The sequence below is a fragment of the Lytechinus pictus genome, chromosome 2 (assembly GCF_037042905.1).
Source record: "Lytechinus pictus isolate F3 Inbred chromosome 2, Lp3.0, whole genome shotgun sequence".
NCBI lineage: Eukaryota > Metazoa > Echinodermata > Echinoidea > Temnopleuroida > Toxopneustidae > Lytechinus > Lytechinus pictus.
The window spans coordinates 3280123-3303654 of NC_087246.1; the positions used below are offsets into that span (position 1 = coordinate 3280123).

The following is a 23532-nucleotide window of genomic DNA, read 5'->3' on the forward strand; positions in this document are numbered from 1 at the left end:
TTTGTGACTTCTAACCTGTATAACAAACAATGCATGAATTATGAAGTACTTATCATGAATTCCTGTCACAAACTACCGTCTGTCGATACCATTCGATTATCAACATGAGTGGTTACACCTATCTTCTTCAGCTGGTTTAAAGGTCAAGTCCAACACAACAAGAGTTAATGTGTATGGATAGAGAAAAATCAAACAAGCTGAAGTTTCATTAAAATCAGAAGTGTAACAAGAAGCCTTTAAGTTCTGCTTCTAGAGTATCTTAACACAACTCTAAGGTACCATGATAAGCAAATGAGAGAGTTAAAGACATGACTTTTTTTTTATTATGCGAACTTTGAAATGTCATAACTTTCTTATCTCACATCCAACTTTTATGAAATTTCAGTATTATGATCAATCTGTTTTTCTCTACTTCAAATTATTTTTGTAGGGGCCCTGCCCTTAACCCTCAATCACCCGGGGTATTTTGATTCTTGTCATTCCCGGGGGGGGGGGCCATTATGGCCCCCCCCCCTTAAGATCTTGGCCGCTGATCGCTCGAGCGACGCAAAAATTTGCATGCTGGTTGTGTGCGATGTAATCTACAAGGCTGTATGGTAAAATTTTCCAAAATAATGGGATTTTATTTTATATGAATTAATTATGCTAATTTATGCATAAATCATACTTTTTGCTCTAATTCACTAAATAAAGCTCCTAGAATGCTAATTTTTGGTTAAAATATTCTTTGTAGCATTCTTAACAATCGCAATTAAAAAAAAACTTCGGTTTGGAAATCAATTTCCTATGTATTTTATTGTTTTATGAATTTCTTATGTATTTCCTTGTTTTTTTTACTTTTTGTTTTTTATTGTTTTTTCAATGGAAATCGTTCCAGACTTAATTCTGATCATAAGCAAGGCAAAATTAATTAAATTCAATCAGTAAAAGTAGAAATAATGATACATTTATGAATTTTGGCTAAATACACAATTTGCATTGGATTTGTACATGAAATCACGTTTATGAGCAATTTTGGGTCTGACATGCACTTACATAATGTTGCGTAATGTCGTAACCGCGTATCCGGGCGTCACAAATTTGGTCTCAAAATTTGCGCGAGACTTGAAAGTAAAAAGTCAGTGAGCGGCGAGGTAAAAAAAATTTGCGCAGCGGATATATCGCGAAAATTGTCGAGGGGGGGCCATTATGGCCCCCCCCCCGGGAGAATTAGGGTTAAGAAGCATAGTGCTACCCCAGTGTGTCGATTCAACACACATGTAAATTGAACGTTACCACCAAACGCCGGATGGCGAAAATTGTTTACTCAAAGGAAGTGTGTGACAGGCCATCTGGTATGAAGTTAGATTGCATATATTTTGAGCATCTCGTAATGTTTGCACACAAAATAACAAACAATAAAACAAATCATACTAGAGTCACCATGTCATGTAACCAAAATATAAGTATATTTCAAAAGCATTCATGAATCATTCAATTAATGTGAAATACAATGTGTAAAAAAATCATTTAAGATTTCATTGCTTGAGCATTTCAAGACTTGGGTAATAATCAGAGGGAGAAATGAACCTGAAAAAACATCTGAAATATTAATATTATCATAAAAGGAGAATAAGAATAAGAAGAAGAGGAGGAGAGGAAGAAGTAGTAGTAGTAGTAGAAGTCGTAGTAGTAGTAGTAGTAGCATTAGTAGTAGTAGTAGTAGTTATAGTAGTAGTAGTGGTAGTAGTGGTAGTAGTAGTAGTAGTCGTAGTAGTCGTAGTAGTAGTAGTAGTCGTAGTAGTAGTAGCATTAGTAGTAGTAGTAGTAGTTATAGTAGTAGTAGTAGTAGTAGTAGTAGTATACGTAGTAGTATACGTAGTAGTAGTAGTAGTAGTAGTAGTAATAGTAGTAGTAGTATACGTAGTAGTAGTAGTAGTAGTAGTAGTAGTAGAAGTAGTAGTAGCAGTAGTAGTAGTAGTAGTAGTAGTAGTAGTAGTAGTAGTAGTAGTAGTAGTAGTAGTAGTAGTAGTAGTAGTAGTAGAAGTAGTAGTAGCAGTATTAGTAGCAGTAGTAGTAGTAGTAGTAGTAGTAGTAGTAGTAGTAGTAGTAGTAGTAGTAGTAGTAGAAGTAGTAGTAGTAGAGGAAGAGGAAAAGGAAGAAGAAGAAGGAGAAGGAGAAGAGGAGAAGAAGAATAAGAAGAAAAAGAAGGAGAAGATGAAGAAGAAAGAAGATGAAGAAGTAGAAGTAGTAGTAGTAGTAGTAGTAGATGTAGTAGTAGTAGTAGTAGTAGTAGTAGATGTAGTAGTAGCAGTAGTAGTAGCAGCAGCAGTAGCTGTAGCAATGGTAAAAGTAGAAAAATAGAAATGGTGGTGGTAGTAGAAGTAGTCGCAGTCATCTACTCTGTCATATCCATACACATCACACTAATCATTATCATCATTAACATAATTCAATATCATACTTAAGCTGAGTTGTCATTTTATGCAAAATGGATTAAGTACTGAGAGAAATGGCATACCATACATAATATTAAAGAATAAACTTGTAGTGAAAATCAAATGGAACTAAACAAAGGTATACACATTAATATCATGCATATGTTACCAATACCATCAACAGGAACACAATAAACTAATCTGAGCCAGATATTTGTGGCATTACTCACTATAAAAGTTATCAGATATGTCAGAGTTTACTACAGTTTTATGCAATGGGGCACATGGCTCACATCACTTCTAAACGAAATCATTCCATGCCAAAGGAGAGCCCTGAAGACACTAATTGTGAAGGAATGACTGACACTTAACCAGCAGAAATGCGGGTCAGTTATTGCAGTACTCATTTTGGCTTGAGAAGATGCCACGATAGTGCATATAACATCCGATTTATAAGTCATGACACCAATCCAATGGACCACATAGAAAAGTAAATACACTGAAATCTGGGCCAATGTTTTTTATTCTTTGAAATGATTTGGTATAAAAAAGGGAAAGAACAAGATTAGTCAACACATTTACTAATTTAAATTGAGTAAGTAATAATATAAATAAGAGACAAAGTTAAACAAGAGTGTCGCTAAGGCGAGCACAAAATACGCCCGCCTGTAACACGGAAAATTGAGTTATTGGTCAAGCAAGAAAAGTGGAAGGCTGCGACTTCACCTTTGACCTTCTGACCTCAATCAAAATCAATAGAATTGCTGGGATCAATGCTAGTATTATACACACCAAATTATATGCGTCTAGGTTAAGTTAACCTAAAGTTACCGCGTTAACAAGGACTTCAGAAGGGTAAGATAAAAACATGTCACTGTGATCTTGACCTTTGACCTTTTGACCTCGAAATCAATAGGTTTCCTGGGATCTATGCTAGTATCATACACACCAAATTATATGAGACTAGGTTAAAGTTAAACTGAAGTTATCACATTTACAAGGACTGCAGTAGGGTAAGATGAAAATATGTCACTGTGACCATGACCATTGACCTCAAAATCAATAGGCTTCTTGGGATCCCTGCAAGTATCATACACACCAAATTATATGAGCCTAGGTTGACTTAAACTAAAGTTATCGCATTTACAAGGACTGCAGAAGGGCAAGATGAAAACATGTCAGTGTGACCTTGACCTGGCTTCCTGGGATCCATGCCAGTATTATACATACCAAATTATATGAGCCTAGGTTAGGTTAAACTGAATTTATCGCATTTACAAGGATTGCAGAAGGGTAAGATGAAAACATGTCACTGTGACCTTGACCTTTGGACCTCAAAATCAATATGCTTCCTTGGATCTATGCTAGTATTATACACATCAAATTATATGAGCCTAGAATAAGTTAAACTGAAGTTATCACGCTTACAAGGACTGCAGAAGGGTAAGATGAAAACATGTCACTGTGACCTTGACCTTTGACCTTTTGACCTCAAAATCGATAGGCTTCCTAGGATCTATGCTAGTATTATACATACCAAATTATATGAGCCTAGGTTAAGTTAAACTGAAGTTATCGCGTTTACAAGGAAAAGTTAATGGACAGACAGACGGACGGACGAACGGACACCGAGTGTGATACCATAATACGTCCCGTCTAGACGGGCGTATAAAAATTGTGAACATAAAATTAACACCTTAAGCCTTTTCAAAATCAAGATGAAATACATGTCATGCATACTAAGTTTTATATTGATAAAAACATATCTGAACAAATAACATAAAGAGAATGAAATAAAGAGGTTTGTCATTTTCATTCTCAGGAGAAATATTCAAAATGGCTGTTACAGGAATCAATCATTTTGTTGCATTTTCATCCATAGCTCAGATGGTTTTCAATATTATCAAATGCTTCCAATGTATATTGCAATGTTGGGCATTAGATTTGTTCTTAGTTTTCTTACAAACTATAACACACATGTCAACATCATTTTTAAGCAACAAAATATGTTTTTAAAAATTCACAACAAAACAATGAGACAGTTATTTAAAGAAGATAAAACTTAAATTATTACTACTTGTGTAGTAACCCGAGAATCTTTTTGAAAGTGTTCCTCACCTCATATATCATATAAAATTCTGGAGCATCAACATGAGTTATCCTTTAAATCTACAAATGTTATCCCATGTTATTCCTCAGACAGGATGTTAAATGGAGGTCCTGTGTAGAGAAGCGTCACTACCTTTGCTTTTTAGGTGAAAACCATGTGTAGTGGTCCACCTGCACACCCCAAACTTCAGTTATGTTAGGAGAGTCCTGGGGTCTAGATAAAATACAGTTTTTAGGGATATGTTTTATCATACTGCTAATAGGCAGGCTAAAAATGAATATATGTGCTCTTAAATTGAAATAATAATACAAGGATCGAAAGATCTAGGTTCTCTCTGAAAGACATCGTAAGAAGGTTATAACACCAAAAGGACACCAGGACATTCATTATGGTTTCTAAAACCAGGAACCTCATCCTTGCTGTGACACTTCTGCCATTCCACTGAATCATTGTGACTTTTGAATATAAAAAAATGTTCAATAAGATATTAAGGAGCTTTCATTTCACATGACAACAGATGGTTTTATGACAATTAATTGATGACTGAACAATTCTGAAGTTTCATCAATTTACCAGTTTACTGCTTGGGAAGTGAATTAGCGTTGTCCTGAAAACAACAGCATGACAATAGAGTGTTGGTCATGTGATCATTTTCAGTATGTCCCTGGGATTATGTCCTGTCCTAAAAACAAGACGATTTATTTGCAGGGCTGAAACACTTTAAGATCTGACAGCACAGGCATACTTATCAATCACCATAGAAGAATCCATCATCCAAAACTAAAGCTCTTTATTACCATGAACCTACAGCAGCATTACTCTATCATCTCTTATCCTCAACATTCTTGGAGCTGTCGTACTTCAGATATTTCTTGCTGGAACCTTTGACCACGGCCGCTGGATACTTGTGGGCATTAAGGGCTATCTTATCAAGCGCAGCAGTTGGTAAGTCAATGTGGCACTTCTGTGCAAGGCGTATGAGATAGATGAGGACATCACTAAGTTCTTGTCCAAGGTGGACTTTGTCTTCATCTGACCAGTCTGTGTTTGAGAGAATGAAAAATTAACAAGAGAAACAATGAGAATTGCCTGTAGCTGTAAAATCAATGACAGACAACTTGGTGGGGCAAATTAGGTGGATGACGTACCCAAGTTCTTGTCCATGGTTGAGTACCCCCCCCCCCCTTTCCCTTTCTCAGACCAGTCAGTAATCAAGCCAATGAAAAGTTCTTAGCACTGTAATTATGAGAAACAGTGATGACATTTTAAGTGTGGATGGCAAACCAATGTGGCATTTCTGGTTGGAAAATGAGAGATAGATGAAGATATTATCACTGAGGTTTTTGTCAAGGTGAATTATATCCTGGTCAGACCAGTCTGTATAGTTTCAAGACAATGAGAGGTAATCAAGGTACAATGGGGACTATCTTGTTTCAACTTCAACTTGTGGCACCTCTGGGTAATGTGTATGCAGTAGACAGTGATAATGCTCTGCTTTGTTCATTTCAGACCAGTCTTTGACTATTCATGACAACAAACTTGATCAAAAGGATGATTAAGCACATGGGAAATAAGTATTAAACTCAAGACTCATACAACAAATATTCTGGTACTGGAACATAATCTTTATTCTGGTATTTCCACCCTTCTATTATGATGTAACATGATTCATGCAACAATTGAATAACTTTCTTCATTATCAAAATGTTTTGATTTTTGTTTCCAGTATTCAATAGAGTAACTTTTAAGTCAAATAATTTTGTTTTCTATATCAAATTAAAATTTCAAATCAGAATTAGAGATGATGACCACAATCTTTTGTAAATACAGTGACAAATCCACTCGCAGATTTGCCACAAATTTGCATTTCTTTCTTCATTTCTAAGGCAGTAAACATATTCGCCTCATCTAAATATATGCCTGAATAGAGCTTATTTGCAATGATTGTAACTGAAGAGAACAATATGAGAAAATAAAGATTTCAAATCAGATATGACTTATCATGACTAACCCAAATAGGCCCTAAGTAGAGGAAATATGTCAAGGTTATGGTTTTATGTAAATACATGTATTTACAGGTACACAATTGATTTGGTCTGTTATCAAAACATTTGACTGTATTATTCAACAATCATTCTTTATTTCAATATTGATACTAACTACAATGATAAACAAAAACATGTTCCATTTCATGGCTCAATTTCCACCAATATTTTGGGTCATTATATGGAATTCATAGAGTTTATGGGTTGATGGAACTTTTTCTTTCTTTTTTTTCATAAAATTTGAACAAAGAATTTCAAAAGGACCAATGAAGCAACATGATAGACATTTCAAGTCTAGTCTATAATCTACATGTGAGACTCATTGACTCTGTAAACAATTTATCTTGCTTTGATTTAAAGAAGGCCTATAGGGTTAGGAGTATGATCATGATAGGGTTTGGATTCAGAATACTGTGAGGAATGAGGATGCACTATGATGTGTACTGGCTAGTCTGGAAGTGACAGAGAAACAGCATTGGAAAAAGGGTATATTTATGTTTTTAGATATGATTCATGCTTGTGATTCGAACTCATGGTGTACCTGAACAGCAGCCTAAATACAATTCATGAAAATCAAAGACAAGCATAATATTTCAGGAGGATGACTGTGATTTAGAATTTCAAAAATGACTTGAGGCACACATCTTTCTGCATCCTCCTCAGTTTCCAATTATTAATACTAGCAAAACTTAGTCAATTCCATTTAATAAAGTGTGAAATAAAACAAAGTGAAAATTAATAATCTGGACATAAGTCATAAGACTAAATTACAACTAGACTGAGTGAAGGTTGGACCAAATAGTAATTAGACCAAAGTGAGAGTAGACCCAGTGGCCCGTATTCTGACCATGGTCTAACTCTGTGCTAAAATTATGGGAAGCCATAAGTGTCAAAATTTTTATTAAGTTGTATGTTTCTTATGTTTACTGTGCTCTTTCCTGATTCATCGATGGTGAAGACAATCATCTATTTATACTTCCTAGACAATTATGAATGATTTGAGAGCAAAATGAGCTGAAATATGATATCTCTGCTGTTAGTGATTTATGTAACAATTGGCTATCCATACTTAAACCACAACTTTAAACCTGAGTTTAAGTTAAACCTGACTTCGGAATACGGGCCAGTGGGTTTTATAGCCATTTAAGTATTACACAATCAGTGAATTAAACCAAGTGGATACAACACACTGCTATGAGTATTCAGTAATGTGACATCTGTTCTTCTCTGAAGATATAAGGTGAGGATTAGGGTTGTGATAAATAGGTTTCTCAAGGGTCAAGTAAGAATTAGGATTAAGATTAAGGTAAGGCTTGAAGATTGCATTTATATGTTTTGCTTAATGTGTGCATTTACTGTGAGTCTGTAGGATAACAGTCACAGGAGCACCCATTATTCACATACCACTATATTCTCAAGTATGAAAGGGGCCTGAACTTCTCTAGTGATAATGAACCATTTTACCCAGGTTCAAAGTAAAAAAAAAAAAGAAGAGGTTTATATCACATTTTTGTACCCAAGGCAGACAGATCTACATGCTGTGAAATGAAACCAAACTCACAATAGGTGGTTTCAGACCGCCTCGAAGTTCGCCAGTTCCAGGTATTCTCTGATCGGGAAATTTACCCCGATCAGAAAATACCAGGTATTTTGGCGGTCTGAAAGCAAACTACGCGTAATATCCCCGAAAGAAAATACCCGATAAATAGTAGGTACTTGGCGAAATTACGAGAACTTTCGCGGGGATTTTTCCAAGGTCGTGGGTATTTTGGCGGTCTGAAAGCAAATTACGGGAACTTTTAGCCCAGCGTGTCGTTGGGTGCGGCGCCATGCATGGGTTGCTGCTGGGCTAGTGATTTTGAATTTCGCGCCTTGCTGCTTATCAGACCATACTGCGCATGCTCGTAACTTCAGGAACTTATCCCGAAGGGTATGTTTCAGGGCGGTGTGAATGCAGGAATAATTAATGGGTATTTTTCAGCCTAAAAAAGTTCTCGTAATTTAACGGGGATTCTTGTGATCGAGGCGGTTTGAAACCACCTAATGGTTCATGTCAAACATAATTCCTATTACAGGCATGATGGGTCTTTAAAGGGGTTTTCAATTTACTGTTTGCATTGTTTTTGTTCATGCTGGTTCTATTAACTTTTAAATACTGCGTCTTCATGGTCAAATATTTTTATGTTTGCAGTTGTGCACATTTATTCACAAAAATAGTGTGTTTTCTTTCACAATAAAGTTTACTTCATGGATTTGTGACTAAGATTTTTTTTTACTTCCCTTGATGGAGTAACAGACCTACATGTAATGGCTGAATTATGAGAACAGGCATCAAACCAGCCAATGTTTAGTAAAAAAAATCCTGTTTCTGTGTCTATAAATCAATCCTTTGCCCGATATAGCACTTAATACAATGTTTCTGAGAGGTGCATTACCCTGGCTTTACCATGCCTACCCTGATAGGGAGCCGTTCAAAGCATTCAAAGAATAACTTGGGGAGTGGCAAATAAATGTGATTACTCCGGTGGGATATGAACCCAGGGCCTTGTGGTTAAAATTCAGTAGACTTATCCACTGAGCAGGGGCGTCGATCCATTTTTCAGATGGGGGGGGGGGCAAAATCATGAATCAACGTTCTAAAGGTGCTCGATCACACAAAACACACACACACACATAGGCCTATATATATATATATATATATATGTATATATATATATATATAATCACAAAAGGTTTAGTAAATGCCGTAAAAATAAAATCGTAGATTTTAAAAGGAGCATAGCTCTCAAAAATGAAAGGTAAAGTCACACTCTTCGTCAGTGTATATGTATATATATATGTTACATAGGTTATGTAGATTCGAATCAGTGATAGGTCAATACGCCATCACATGACCATAGCTGCGAGGATCGCATTTGTTATATTCAAGGTTTTGACGTCACCTCAGTGAATATAACAGCGTTGTATTGTCAATTGCAGCGTTGTATTCACTAAGGTGACGTCACTCGCTGCTTACAAGTTGTGTAATCAGGTAGTTTATTTGATGTACGCGCTAATGTTAACGCGTCGATTGCATGAAGAATGCGCTTTATGTATTTTCCAAAAAAAATTATATTATGACGTAGATGGATCAGAGCTGTAGCAAGAATTTCGGGTTGGAGCCAGATAATAAATGCAATCTCTGATGGCGAATCCACATAGACTATATAATAAAACAGATATTGCCTGGTCTATCTTTTTAATACATAACATTTAAACTCCCCTCCGAAGCTATATTTTTCCCTCGGGAGAATATTTTCCCTCAGTGCTGCGCGCTTTGGGCAAAATATAATCCCTTGGGGAAAATATAACTCCGTCGGGGAGAGGAAATGTTATATTCAAACTCTAGGTAGGCAATATCTGAGTAGAGACACAAATCTCACAGACAAACAAATCAACAAATTAATGCGAGCGCGAAGCGCGAGCTGAATTTTTTTACTATTCTGACCTGAAAACTGGAAAAAGGTACCTGTTTAGGAGTGTTTGTAGTAACTCATGAGGAGGATACATATCTCACTACACAGATAATGTGAGTGCCGAATAATTTTTTTTATATTCTGACCTGAAAGCTTGATATTCTAAGCATTTTTGGTACCAATGATTAAGATGGGTATCTAAAACAACAATAGATATGAGCGCAAAGCGCAAGCTGAAATAATTTGATATTTCGATCTGAAAAAATTGACAGTTCAATTGATGTTTTTAACAAAGAACAAGATATATATCCAATTCAACAAAAGATTATTGCAAATCAAAGCGGGAGTTCTTTTGAGGTTTAAAACTGAAAACATTCTATTCACCTATTTAATCATGAAAAGTATAGGTTTTTGCTACAGAAATGATGCGAGCGCGAAGCGCGAGCTAAAATTATTTACATTCCAATCTGAAAAGCGGACATTTTGAGCACGATTTTAAATAAAGAATGAGTTGTGTATCTCAATCTCGCTTGCTGATTTTGGTGTAACAGTACAATCTTATTTTATTTTTGCACATGCGGAATTATTGGGGGGGCAAAACGATATGTTTGCCCCCCTCCAATATTTTCATTGGTGGGGCCATCGCCCCCCTGCCCCCCCCCCCCCCCCAGGATCGACGCCTCTGCCACTGAGCCACACCTTCTGTACATTTAATGTATAGCCTATAACTGGAGAATCAAAACTTAATCATAAAAGTACTTTAAATTACTGAGGGTTAAAATGCAGGGTACTTGAAATTCATAATCATCCCTAATCAGATATATTAATATGAATTCTGCTCTTTGAGATAGAGATAGTTCATGGGTTACAAAGATTAGGGAATATGGTATACTTCAACAGGTCATAAGGATCAAGAATAATGAACCATATGATATACCCCACCCGCAAACCATGAAATGTATTGAAATGAAAGAAAAGGGCTGAGATCTGACATGAAAAAGGAAGGGTGAACAGATGAAGTGCCAATATCTCTTTGGGATGAACTAGGAATAGAAAATTGGGTCAATTAGGGCCTATACCCCAACCATCTTGTAGGTATCTCTAACATTTATTGTCACATTAGAAACCAAACAAGGTTTATCAGGACCATATTTTACTACTAGAAATATTTATTCAAATCAATTATTTTAATCCACCCCCCCCCCCCCCACATCCCAAACAAATTGAGAATGCAGAAAATGAACATCATTTGGAACGTAAAGAAATAGGCATATTATGTAAGCATACAGTACAATGTAGGCCTACATAAAGACTCATTGAAAATTGGTATATTTTTAGGCACTGACATCTTGTGACCCCAAGTATGAAACATCTAGGTCTATGTACATCAGATACCAGGGAACTTCAAAAAGAAATGAATCCCGCCAAAAAACTGCACTTCCCAGAACGCATGCACCTCACCTTTGGAGTTTGGCCTGATGAAATTTAACTATTCATGATAGGATAAGGGCAGGGGTGGGGATCGAGTGGGGGGGGGCAGATATATACTCACCTCGAATTCCTGACTTTACCTCTCCTCTCCATTGACTGTGTGAGATGAAAGAAAAGAAAGGGCTAAGAATAAACCATTGAGTAGTAGCAAAAATCATCAGAGAAGTCAAACTTTGGATATTACATGTAAACAGAGAGGAAACACTACCAAGCAGGGTTATCACTTCAACAAACACACCATATTGATTGAGAGCAGTGTCTGAAAGGCCCCCTTCAGACAAAACAAACTTGTAAAACTTGCTCAATTGTGCAGAAACACACATGAAACTAAACGAAGGACTTTTTAAAGAAACACACATATAAAAATTTGGCAAGTTCTTGGAAACAGAAATGGGAAACAAAAGGTAGAGGGCTTTGATTTATCATTATAAAACTATATTCATAACAAAAGTATTCATTTTTATTTCTAAATTAAGACAGTGCTCAATGGCTAATTTTAATGAGTGTGATTGAGTTGCTTCAATGACATTATTGCCATTTTCCGAAGCAGATGTCAGGCAAGGAAATATATCTGCATAGATGTACAATTATTTCTTACAGTCTAAACTGGGAGAAACTGACAAAAAATGGCTAACAAACAAGAGATACTAGTTCAGTACTTCACAGGAATACAAAGGTAGATAAGAAATGAAAGAAATTAAGGGGCAAAGGCCAAATTTGGTAGGAATGCCAAAATGTATTTGAATTTGAATACATGGCTTCATTACTGACTCAATGCCAGGGTGCTAAAATGAGGTTGTATTTGATTTAGTCATGATGAGTAAACTTCCAATTTTAACTTGACTGCTTGACTGTATCTTCAAAGTGAGTAAAGACATTCTTGAGAATGACGGAAATATAATCTTTAATCTGCAGAATTTTTAGAGGAAGAATCTTATGAAGAGAGAAGTAAAGAAAGAAAGACTAAAGAAAGAATGAAATGGTAAACAGAGGAAAGAGAAATGCGGTGTAACTAAATAAACATGATGTACCATAGGGTGATATCTGGAAAGATGAAGAATGAAGGAAAGAAATACAGCAGAACACTTAATAATGAAGTTGATTAGGAGTGTGATTGTACAGTCAAAACATGGAAGGACACACACAAGCAAATGAAGAGTAAAAGAATGAGACATATTAATATTAATCAGTATAGATATGAAGTGCACACACACACACATCATCCAAAGATACTCATGGTACGAGCTCAAAGACAATTGTCTTGTAATAAAACTACATTTACCTCGACAACATGTAGGTAAAGATACATACATTACATTTATTGAAATAAAAATAACCGTACCATAGCTAGCAAGGGGGGGGCACTCAAATTATATTTTGATGGGGGTGTGCCTCACAAAACCCTTAAATGAGGATCTAAGGAACAAGGATACAAGGTTTTGGATACAGGGTCTTGGGAATTGAATATATACTGGGCAGTGTTTTGTAACAGGGGTCTTGCGAGCGGGGCGGGGCTGCTTCTGAACGGAACTTTTGTCATTCAGAGTATCTACAGAAGTGAAAATTTGGTCTGAAAAAAGGGGGTCATCAAAGCGGCACGTCCCTGTACCACCAATATTATATGTGAGTGCCCCCCCGCCCCCCGAGCTAGCTACATACCTTGTGTTAGTTTAGAATGTTACGTTCACATAGCTTTTTTCAGATAATAATAAAACAGATCAATCACACTTGTAACAATGCATTGACACGGCATGGGATTTTTATGCCAAAATTAATTGAATCTTATTTTTCACTCAATACTATGACAATATGAGAAATATTGCTGGCAGGATTTTTCAGTCATTCCCTTCACAGCATTTCATATGGTCATAAATTCAGTACTGACAAAAATAAAAATTTGTATATAAATGACTATTTAGAAAGACATACTCCAAAGTTCACTTCTGTATTCATGTCTGGTAAATAACACCCAAAATTTGCACGTCAGAGATTTTTATAATGTTCAGAAGAGACAAGAAACTGTGGGAGAGAAACATTCTGATATAAAGAACAAAAAATAGCAAATAGTTTTATTACTAAAGAAAAATGAAACTTACAAAATTTCTGATAGTTCTCCAACTTCTCCAACCTGCAACAATTCAAATAAAAAAATGCATGAGGAAAAAAATAATTTCAGATTTATTTAAAATTACAACAAAAAAATACATCAGCGTATTTTAACTAAATCAAAGTCACTTGAGAGTATGGTTGACATTCATATAGATATATCTGAGTTTGTTTTATGAATGTGATCAGAAATCTATACAAATATTAAACAAAGTGTGACGTTTCAATTTCAAATAATCAATTTATACTAACAACACAAATAATGGCTATAAATATTCAAATTAATCTTATGACTGATAAAATGAAAATTTTCAATAAATTTGTAGAGGATTGGAAAGAGTTTAATGGATAGTTTTGTACCACAACTAACTATGACTTAGTCATTTATTTCTTAGTCTACAAAATGCATATTTTCAAAATTGATACTCCTTTGCAAAGTTTCTGCATTGGCTGAATCAGTACCTGCAGTATCAATATTCTGAAAATGATCTGTAAAATTTGTTTTTGTCACGTTTTGTTTTTGTCACGTTTGCATTCATGATTAGATTTGGAGAACAAGAAAAGAAAGAACTAAAACTCAATTTATTTTTCATTTGCATTTACTTTAGCCTGTAATTACATGTTTTCATTCTTGTGAATCTTGTGAATAACCAACAAGAGAACATTATTAATGGTCTAATAATTTACCCAATATCTACACTCTAAAAACACAAAAGGCAAAATAGCATGAAAAAGAGCTACGGTGTGACAGCGTTTCCCACCCTCATTAAAAATGCTGTCCCTCCTGGGGCCCTTTTAATGGGTGGGTGGTAAATTGTCCACTGCCAACTCGTCCACTCACCACAAGGTCTACTTTCATTTAGCCCGTACATCAACATTTTGTTTACCAACCATTTGGTCCAATCATCACTTCGTCTAATCACCAGTTCGTCTACGACCATTTCATCCCATAACCAGTTGGTCTATTATTCGTTTCATTTTCATTCATTTTGCCCAATTAACACTTATTAGACCAAATGGTATATGGACTAAATGACTATTGGACCAACTGGTTATTAGACGATATGGTGAGTGGACAAAATGGCAATTAGACCTTGTGGATATTGGACGAACTGATGGTAGACCAAATAGTAGACGAATTGGCAATTGGATGAATTGGTATTGGACCAAATGAAAATAAACGAGTGGGTTACCCCTTTATCATTGTACTAGATGTGCGGCTATGTAAAAACATTCATCCAAGAAATAATGTTAAATTTGATGTGCCATCGATCATGGTTGAGTTTTAAGCCTTTGTGTTGACTTTGACAGAAAGCCCACTCTATCACAATGAAAGATTTCTAGAATAATTTTTTTCTATATGTCATAGAATATCAAGGCAGAGTCTCCTGGAAGATAAATTGAGTGAGGAGAAAATTAATGAACCAATTGTAACTTTTAAAAAATCAATTTGTTTCATGCTTGAAAATCTGCTTATCAATTATACCACAAAAAGGGGGAAAATCCGGAAATATGCAGTTTTTTTAAATTCCAACCATGATAAATTTTCACGTTGAATCGCAATACATATCCTCTAAAACCAGGAGTTTGACTGATCCAAGGCCAATAAAGAGGATGGACGGCCTTTCTATTGGCCTCCCCTCTCATTGACTTGGAAATTTGTTTTGCTCTGTAGAGCTATAATTCTCGTCTCTTTTTGTTCTGAAATATAGAAAAGCAGCCTTGCCCCCACCCCCAACTAAAAAATAAACCTTACAGTACACCTACATTATCTGGACCATAATAGTCTCACCTAAAAGCATAGTACTACATGCATCAGTTTTATGATTTTTGTAATTTTCATCATTTAAATACCCAAATTTTCTGATTTATATAATACCTATTAGAGGTTTGCCAAAACATCACATTCTGAGTTTTTCATTGAAATGTTCAAAATGAGATATTTTGTGAATGGTGAAAATCTTAGAAAAATATTATGCTGCTAACATGATTGACAGACAGGGTTTTCACTTATGCATCTAGTTTTGTTTTATTGTATTTCGATTTGATTTTCATAGCTAGATTTCACTCTATTTTTCCTAATTCAAATACCTTTACCTGTCCTGAAATCTTTGTTCTGTGAAATTCTGAGTTCTTCGTAAATTCCAATTTCCATGAAACTTTTTCCTTTTCTGTTTTACAAAACACCGGGTACTCTAGTTTCAAAATGCATAAACAGAAATACTGGAATGGTGATCATCACTTACTGAGATTTAAAATGTAGACCTATAGTCCAGGATAGGCCCCATAGAAAAGGGGTCGAACCTTGTTTTTTTAGATATACAATGTTTTTTTATGGTTTCTTGTCAATTCGAGGGTGCTGATTCCGAATCTGAATGATGCCACTCTTGTAACCTTGAGCATTTTCCGCAAATTGGCAAAATCCAATATGGCCGCCAAAATATGCAAATTACCCATGAAAATCATAAAATTGCCAACACATTGGCTATAAAATGCATGTAGTTGTGCAGAAGTGAAATACCAATTGGAAAAGCGATATTTGACAAAATATTTATTTAATTGATATTCAAAATGGCCGCCATAACCCCTGTATTACTTTATTATGTAGAATATGAATGGGGAAATATTTTTTCAAACAAGAGCACTATTATTGCATGTGATTGTGACCTGCGAGTGGACTACTGTCTGAAAACATGACTATTAACAAAACTATGTCATTTGTATACTATCTAATGTGATAAATGCTGTATTATGATATTCAAAATGGCTGTCATAGACCCCTTATACTGTGTACAATATATAAAAGGGGACAAATAATTTTCACAACCTTTGAATTTGTTTGACTTTAAAATGCCAATAACTGCGAAATATTGGTGTAACACTGTCTGACAACAAGGATTTCTAACGAAACATATCATTTCCCTTGCAACTTCGATAATTATGCTGCATGTTGACATTCAAAATGGCTGCCATAGGCCCTATCTGTATTATGAACAAAGCGAATGAAGAAACTAATTTTCACAAGAGTAAAAACAATAAAATGAATGTAATTGTAATCTATACGAGTGAAATATTGTCTAAACACATGATTTCTGGCGAAACATATCATTTCATTTTTCATGCATGAGATAAATGCTGCATTGAAAAATTCAAAATGGCCCCTATGGGCCCTTACAGTATTATCTACAATGTAAATGGGGACAAATACTTTTGAAAGAATTAGGATTTGCCTGACTATGAAATCCATATAATTCTGTTGTATAAGGAAAATATTGTTTGAAAACGTGATTTTTTTAATGAAATATAACATTTCCTCTCCCATAGGTGATAAATACTGTATTTTGACTTTCAAAACGGCCGCACAAGCCCCTAAAAATTCTGTAACATGCGTATAGGGAAACTAATCATCACCAGAATGAGAACCAAAAACGCACGTAACTATGTGATGTATAGGTAAAATTTGGTCTTGAACATGATTTCTGACTAAATACATCACATAATGGTTGAGAAGGTAATATGGGCCTTACTTTGAAATTCAAAATTGCTGCCATAGCCCAAAGTAGTATGTACATTTGGGGACAGATAATTTTGACAAAATTTTTATTATGAAAATGGCTTAATTTTGATGTAAGTGTTAAGTATTGTCTAAACCCAATGATTTCTAACGAAATATATCATAGCTTGTGTCATAAAGGTGATGAATGCAGCCTTTTAAAAATGAAAAATGGCCGCCATAGTCCCTTATCTTAATATGAATTGAATGGAATTGAATTGAATTGAATTGAATTGAATTTATTAGAACTTCACTGGCAATTGCCAGTATTTTGTTCATAACAAGAAGTACAAAATAATACAAGACAAATATACAATGCTACAATATGTAAAATTTGAATGGGGAAAGATAATTTCCACAAAGAAACATATTGCAGCCATTTTGAAATTTAAATATAGCATTTATCACCTAAATAACATAACAAATGATCTATTTGGTTACAAAATCATATTTTCAGACGATATTTCACTCATACATGCAACACCATTTAGTCAAGCAAAGCCAAATTCTGTTAAAATTATGTTCCCATTCACAAAGTACATAATAGGCCTACCGTTACGGCCTGTAGCGGCATTTTGACTTTCAAAATACATTATTTATCACCTACCTGGCAGAATGAATGATATATCTTGTTAGGAATTATGTTTTCAGACAATATTTTACTCTTAAATCACAATTATATGCATGTTATGGTGCTGACTCATGTGAAAATTGGTTTCCCAGATCGATTGTACATAATACAGTCAATGTCTTTTGGCGGCCATTTTGAAAGTCAAAATACAATATTTAACACAAATTTAATATGAAACCCGAATAATATATTTCGTTGCAAATTATATTTGAAGACAGTATTCCACTAATTTACCACAAAAAAATACGTTTTAGTGTTCACCTTGTGATTGTTTTTGTCCTCTCTCACATCGTAGATCATAATTTTAGGGCCTTTGGCGGTCATATTAAATATCAAAATACAGGGTTTATCACATACATAGCATGTTAAATAATAAATTTCGTTAACAATAATGTTTTTAGTCAGTATTCCACTCGTTCATCTCAACAAAATGCATTTTAGTGCTCACTCTTGTGATTTTTTGTGTGTCACCATTCACATTGTACATAATAGTGTTAGGGCTTTTGAAGGCCATTTTGAATATCAAAATACAGGATTTATCACATAACTGACATAACAAATGATATATATCGTTAGCAATCATGTTTACAGACATTGCTTCACTCATAGATCATAATTACTTGCATTTCAGTGCTCAATTTTGTAAAAATTAATTTCCCCCATTCATATTGTACAGGGGTCTATGATGGCGGCCATTTTGATATCAAGAAAATAAATATTTTGACAAAAATCATTTTTTTCAGATATTATTTTACTCCGGCAGCACAATTGCATGTACTTTAAAGCCAATGTGTGGACAATTTTATGATTTTCATGGGTAATTTGAATATTTTGGCGGCCATATTGGATTTTGCCAATTTGCAGAAAATGCTCAAGGTTACACGAGTGGCATCATTCAGATTCGGAATCAGCACCCTCGAATTGACAAGAAACCATAAAAAAACATTGTATATATAAACAAGTGGAATGCCTCTGGCCGTCTCACCTGCATCACGCGATTCAATATAGCAGCAGTGCTGATTTTGAAAACTACTATAACTCGCACAAGATGTTCAGTGATACTTGGTTACTCTTATTTCCACGTTTTATGAACTAGACCAATACACTTATAGAGATATGATGGCAATTCAACAAATACCCCCAACGTGGCCAAAGTTCTTTGACCTTACATGACCTTTGACCTTGATCATGTGACCTGAAACTCGCACAGGATGTTCAGTGATACTTGATTACTATTATGTCCAAGTTTTATGAACTAGACCAACACACTTTCAAATTTATGGCTGTAATTCAACAAATACCCCAATTTGGCCAAAGTTCATTGACCCTAAATGACCTTTGACCTTGATCATGTGACCTGAAACTTGCACAGGATGTTCAGTAATACTTGATTACTATTATGTCCACGTTTCATGAATCAGATCCATAAACTTTCAAAGTTATGATGGTAATTCAACAGATACCCCCAATTCGGCCAAAGTTCATTGACCCTAAATGACCTTTGACCTTGGTCATGTGATGTGAAACTCATGCAGGATGTTCAGTGATACTTGATTAACCTTATGTATAAGTTTCATGAACTAGGTCCATATATTTTCTAAGTTATGATGACATTTCAAAAACTTAACCTTAGGTTAAGATTTTGATGTTGATTTCCCCAACATGGTCTAAGTTCATTGACCCTAAATGACCTTTGACCTTGGTCATGTGACATGAAACTCAGGCAGGATGTTCAGTAATACTTGATTAACCTTATGGCCAAGTTTCATGAACTAGGTCCATATACTTTCTAAGTTATGATGTCATTTCAAAAACTTAACCTCAGGTTAAGATTTGGTGTTGACGCCGCCGTCGCCGCCGCCGTCGGAAAAGCGGCGCCTATAGTCTCACTCTGCTATGCAGGTGAGACAAAAAACAAGGTTCGACCCCTTCTATCCTGGACTACTACTTAGTAGAGGACCTTGTATTAGCCTACATACACAGCTAAGCATGACAACACCCCTTCTCCTTTTCTCTTTGCTTGATTTCGGTAAATTGGGGGAATTAAGCTCTATTTAAAATTCCTCGTATTGTTAGCCCTATCTGAAACCGTTTGTCATTTGTCTGGGCTTGTTCTGCTGAATACAGCATAAAATTGGTTTCTCAAATAATTATCCTTGGCAGGTTAAGTTTGCATATACAGAAAAACCATTCAACCATGCCCCTGAGTTTGTCCCCCTACTCCTGAAAGAAAACCCAACAATGATTTCATCTCATTTTATAGGGCATAATCATGTTATACAGAGGAGTTACTAAACCGAACCATCACTACTACTCAACAAAACAGGGAAACTAACAGACAATGAAAATCTTGACCTCTATTGAAAGTTTCTTATAGTTAAAATGAGAGGAAGAGAGAGAGAGAGAGAGAGAGTAAAAAGAGGTATTAAAAGAGTAATACCCGTTTCACACCACTTTCTTAATCCTGGGGAGCGTTTCATGAAAGACATGTCAGACGTTTTATCCGACAAGTCCCGTTATATCCGACAGTTGCTATGGTAACCTTGCCCCTCAGCCAATCATAATGGAGGAAAGTTGTCAGACCTGACAACTTGTCGGACGAAAATATTGATGAAACGCTCCCCTGGACTATTGTTAAACCCATACTATCTTTAAAGGAGCTGAAAATATCAGTATCTAAATAGAGTAAATTATTCACCAAGAAAAACACTAAACATTTCATCAAAATTTGATTAGCAATAACAAAGTTTAAAGTTAAGAAAAACAGTTTAATGCATGCTGTCATTAAGATGTACATTATAAGGTGGGCTAATGATGTCATATCCCAACTTTCCGTTTTCTTATGTGTTTACATGTAAATAACCTTTTCATATTTTCACACATGTGCGTATATGTCTCTCTTGTAACAAAATATGTTCAGCAATGATAATTCAGTTTCGCTGATTTCACAAAGCAGTTATATCCACAAATTGGTTGATATGCAAATGAGGGGACTGGTTACATCATCCACTCACAATTTCTTTTGTTTTTCATTAAATAGTAAATATTCAAATTTTCTCCAAATTGTCATGTGAAACAAATTTTATTTCTCCCTCAACATGTGGAATTACTGTTGTTTTAACATTCTACGGTTCTGTCAAGTTTGTCAATTTTGTCAAATCTGTACAACTTTAATATTGTATAATTCAAACAATTAGAAAAAAAATTAGTGAGAAACATCGTCAACTCTTTCATTAGTATCACTGAGTTGTGCCATTGACCTAGTACATGTAGGTACATGGTTGTGCATAAATGTTTTGTGAAAAAAATAAAACTTTCAAATTTAATAACTTTATTTTACAACCGATTTTGATGAAATTTTAAGCAATAAGCTTGTTTGACTTTTCTCTATTGATTAAAACCAACACTTTTCTAGGGTCGACTTGACCTTTAACCCCTCATGATACATGCAGGTGGGGCTAACTTGCCATTTTATAGCGCCACCTATAGTACAGGGTTAAAGAAATTGCCTATGAGAAAAGGGCAAAATATAAATATTAAAAATAAATATAAGAAAGAGCTAACAATGCAGCAAAATGGAGAAACAATGAAACAGAAAAAGGGAGAAAACAAATATTAACAATAAGCCAATGAAGTATCAATATGAAAATCAGAGTTTTTATTCATCATAGCCAGTGTAAAGCATTTGGAATAAAATATGTTGTTGTGAAAATTCAATGAAGTTAGAGTGTCTGACCCATTTCTGACCTATTTTTCATATTTTGAGAGGCTTTTATGGAAGCAACAATAGAATAACGAACAATAGAAGAACCATCCTGAGCTGTATACTTGGCCAACTTGCAAAGAGTGGGTCATAATGTAGGAAGTGATTTCAATTCCTCTGATTTGATACTGAAAAATAATTGAACTTGCATATGACATGATATATAGACAATATTCATCATTATATTCATAAGCTGATCCTTAAAAATAATAAATATATTCCCTAATGTTAGTTTGAATGAATTCATTACCAACTGGAACTAAGTGGCCCATGAAAGACAAGCCCAAGAATTAGTCGTCAGGGCCCAATCAGTCTTTTCCATAATTGAACCAGAGAATTCAATGGTGAAAATGACTATTACATCTTTAGATGTAAATTGATTTAAAAACTCAACCTTAGCATAAACATCTATTGAGACTTTAAAGTCACGAAAAGGTGAGTGGACAAAAAACTAGGTCATAATTTTATTATTTGACCTTTGTCTTGGTTATTTTCAAATGAAGACCTACTTTTTTATCCAACAATAGCATGTTATCATCCAGGTCTAATTCTTTCTCTCTGAAATGATAGATGGATGACACCAGCTGTATTATTCCCTCTACAGGTCCTTCTTGCATCAAATGCCATGAAATGGGAATTATGAATCACAAGGTTATAAGGTCAAATTCAAAGGTCATAACCATGCAGGGCGAACGAAGAAAGCAAATCCAGAGTCTTTACCATCATTACATACTTCAGATTAGAATTCCAATAGTAAAGAAATGTTGATTGTTTCATACTGATTACAGAATCATACAAGGAAGTTTTTGATTGGGAAGTCTAAAATACCAGGTATTTTGCAAGCGTGAAAGCAAAGTTATTCCTGAAATATAATACTCACAAATTATTATGTACTTTATACAATTAAAAGAACTTTCACAAGGGAATCTCCAAGACTGACATAAGCATGACAGCATATAACAAATGCAAGGATGTGCAGCCTTTGCGTAGGAACGTAAGGTTCTTGTTTCTATCACTGGTTCACATTGGTGTGAATGCATGATTTATCAGGTCATAATTCTGAGGCCTGAAAGCATCTCATAGCAAGAGAGCACTTTGATAGTTGAAGTTTGGCTCAATTCAACAATGACAATCACCATAATCGGCTAGTAAAATGCCTGTTGCATGTAGGTATCTCATACAAACTGACATAAAGCAAAGTTATCCAGAATAATCAACAACATCATTCTTTCTGCTTGCCTGTGTGTAAACTTTGATGGATACCTTATTTAATAGTAATTTTTCAACAGGAGAAGGCCTACATGTAAATTGATTACACTGTATTTCTTTATTACAAGAGTAGCAAAGATTTTATTTTGAAAACTCAAACAAAACACATTGTAGTACACTGCAGGCTATAATTATGGATGAATACACTACATTCTGTGTTGATGAGGTAGTGATTTTGGTTTTGACAAGTCAGAATAATTCACTGAATATGACTTTATAACTTAGGACATATTAAGTTTTCTCTCCTCTTCCCTGGCCACCAACTGATGCACTGGGCAAACTGCTATCAAATATTGCACGCATCTATATAATACTTTGTCATTTTATGTAATGATTGATAATGTTTTTGTAAGCTTGAACATGTTTTAAGTGCCGAATAAATAAGAGAGAAGCAAGAAAATAAGTTTAAACAAAAACACCACCTTTAGCTCAGTTATTCAAAAAAAAAAATCCCCTAAACATAATCCTGTAATATATGGAGGTTGAGGGCAATTTAGCCTTAGAAATTTCCAAAATAATCCCCATTAATAGGATTAGTAAAATACTACTGGGTTCCATACAAAAAATAATTTTAATGAAGAGGAGCAACATGTCTTTAATAGTTTTCTCTCTCTGTTAACAAATATATTTTTATGAGTGGATGAGCCAAAAATAGCAGCAGATGGCTTTAAACTGCACCTCTGGTATGTATC

At 34.9% G+C, this 23532-nt stretch overlaps 1 protein-coding gene across 1 annotated transcript; it reads right to left on the minus strand.

Moving 5' to 3' along the window:
• Window positions 1-868: 868 nt before the first annotated feature.
• On the minus strand, window positions 869-17751 carry LOC129254998 (dCTP pyrophosphatase 1-like). The gene is made up of 5 exons (XM_064095898.1): window positions 17731-17751; window positions 15722-15847; window positions 13615-13646; window positions 11580-11614; window positions 869-5568 (listed from the first exon to the last, which is right to left on the minus strand). Exons 1-5 carry the CDS (start codon window positions 17749-17751, stop codon window positions 5351-5353), a joined length of 432 nt encoding a protein of 143 aa, XP_063951968.1. The 3' UTR covers window positions 869-5350.
• Window positions 17752-23532: the final 5781 nt, after the last annotated feature.

Excerpts from the sequence above, each read along its gene's own strand:
- LOC129254998 (XM_064095898.1), bottom strand. The coding sequence starts at position 17,751 with ATGCCGCTACAGGCCGTAACG. Across the intron at positions 11,615-13,614 it reads GGAGAACTATCAGAAATTTT|TCAATGGAGAGGAGAGGTAA; the intron begins GTAAGTTTCATT and ends CATCTCACACAG. Across the intron at positions 5,569-11,579 it reads GGTAAAGTCAGGAATTCGAG|ACTGGTCAGATGAAGACAAA; the intron begins GTGAGTATATAT and ends TCTCAAACACAG.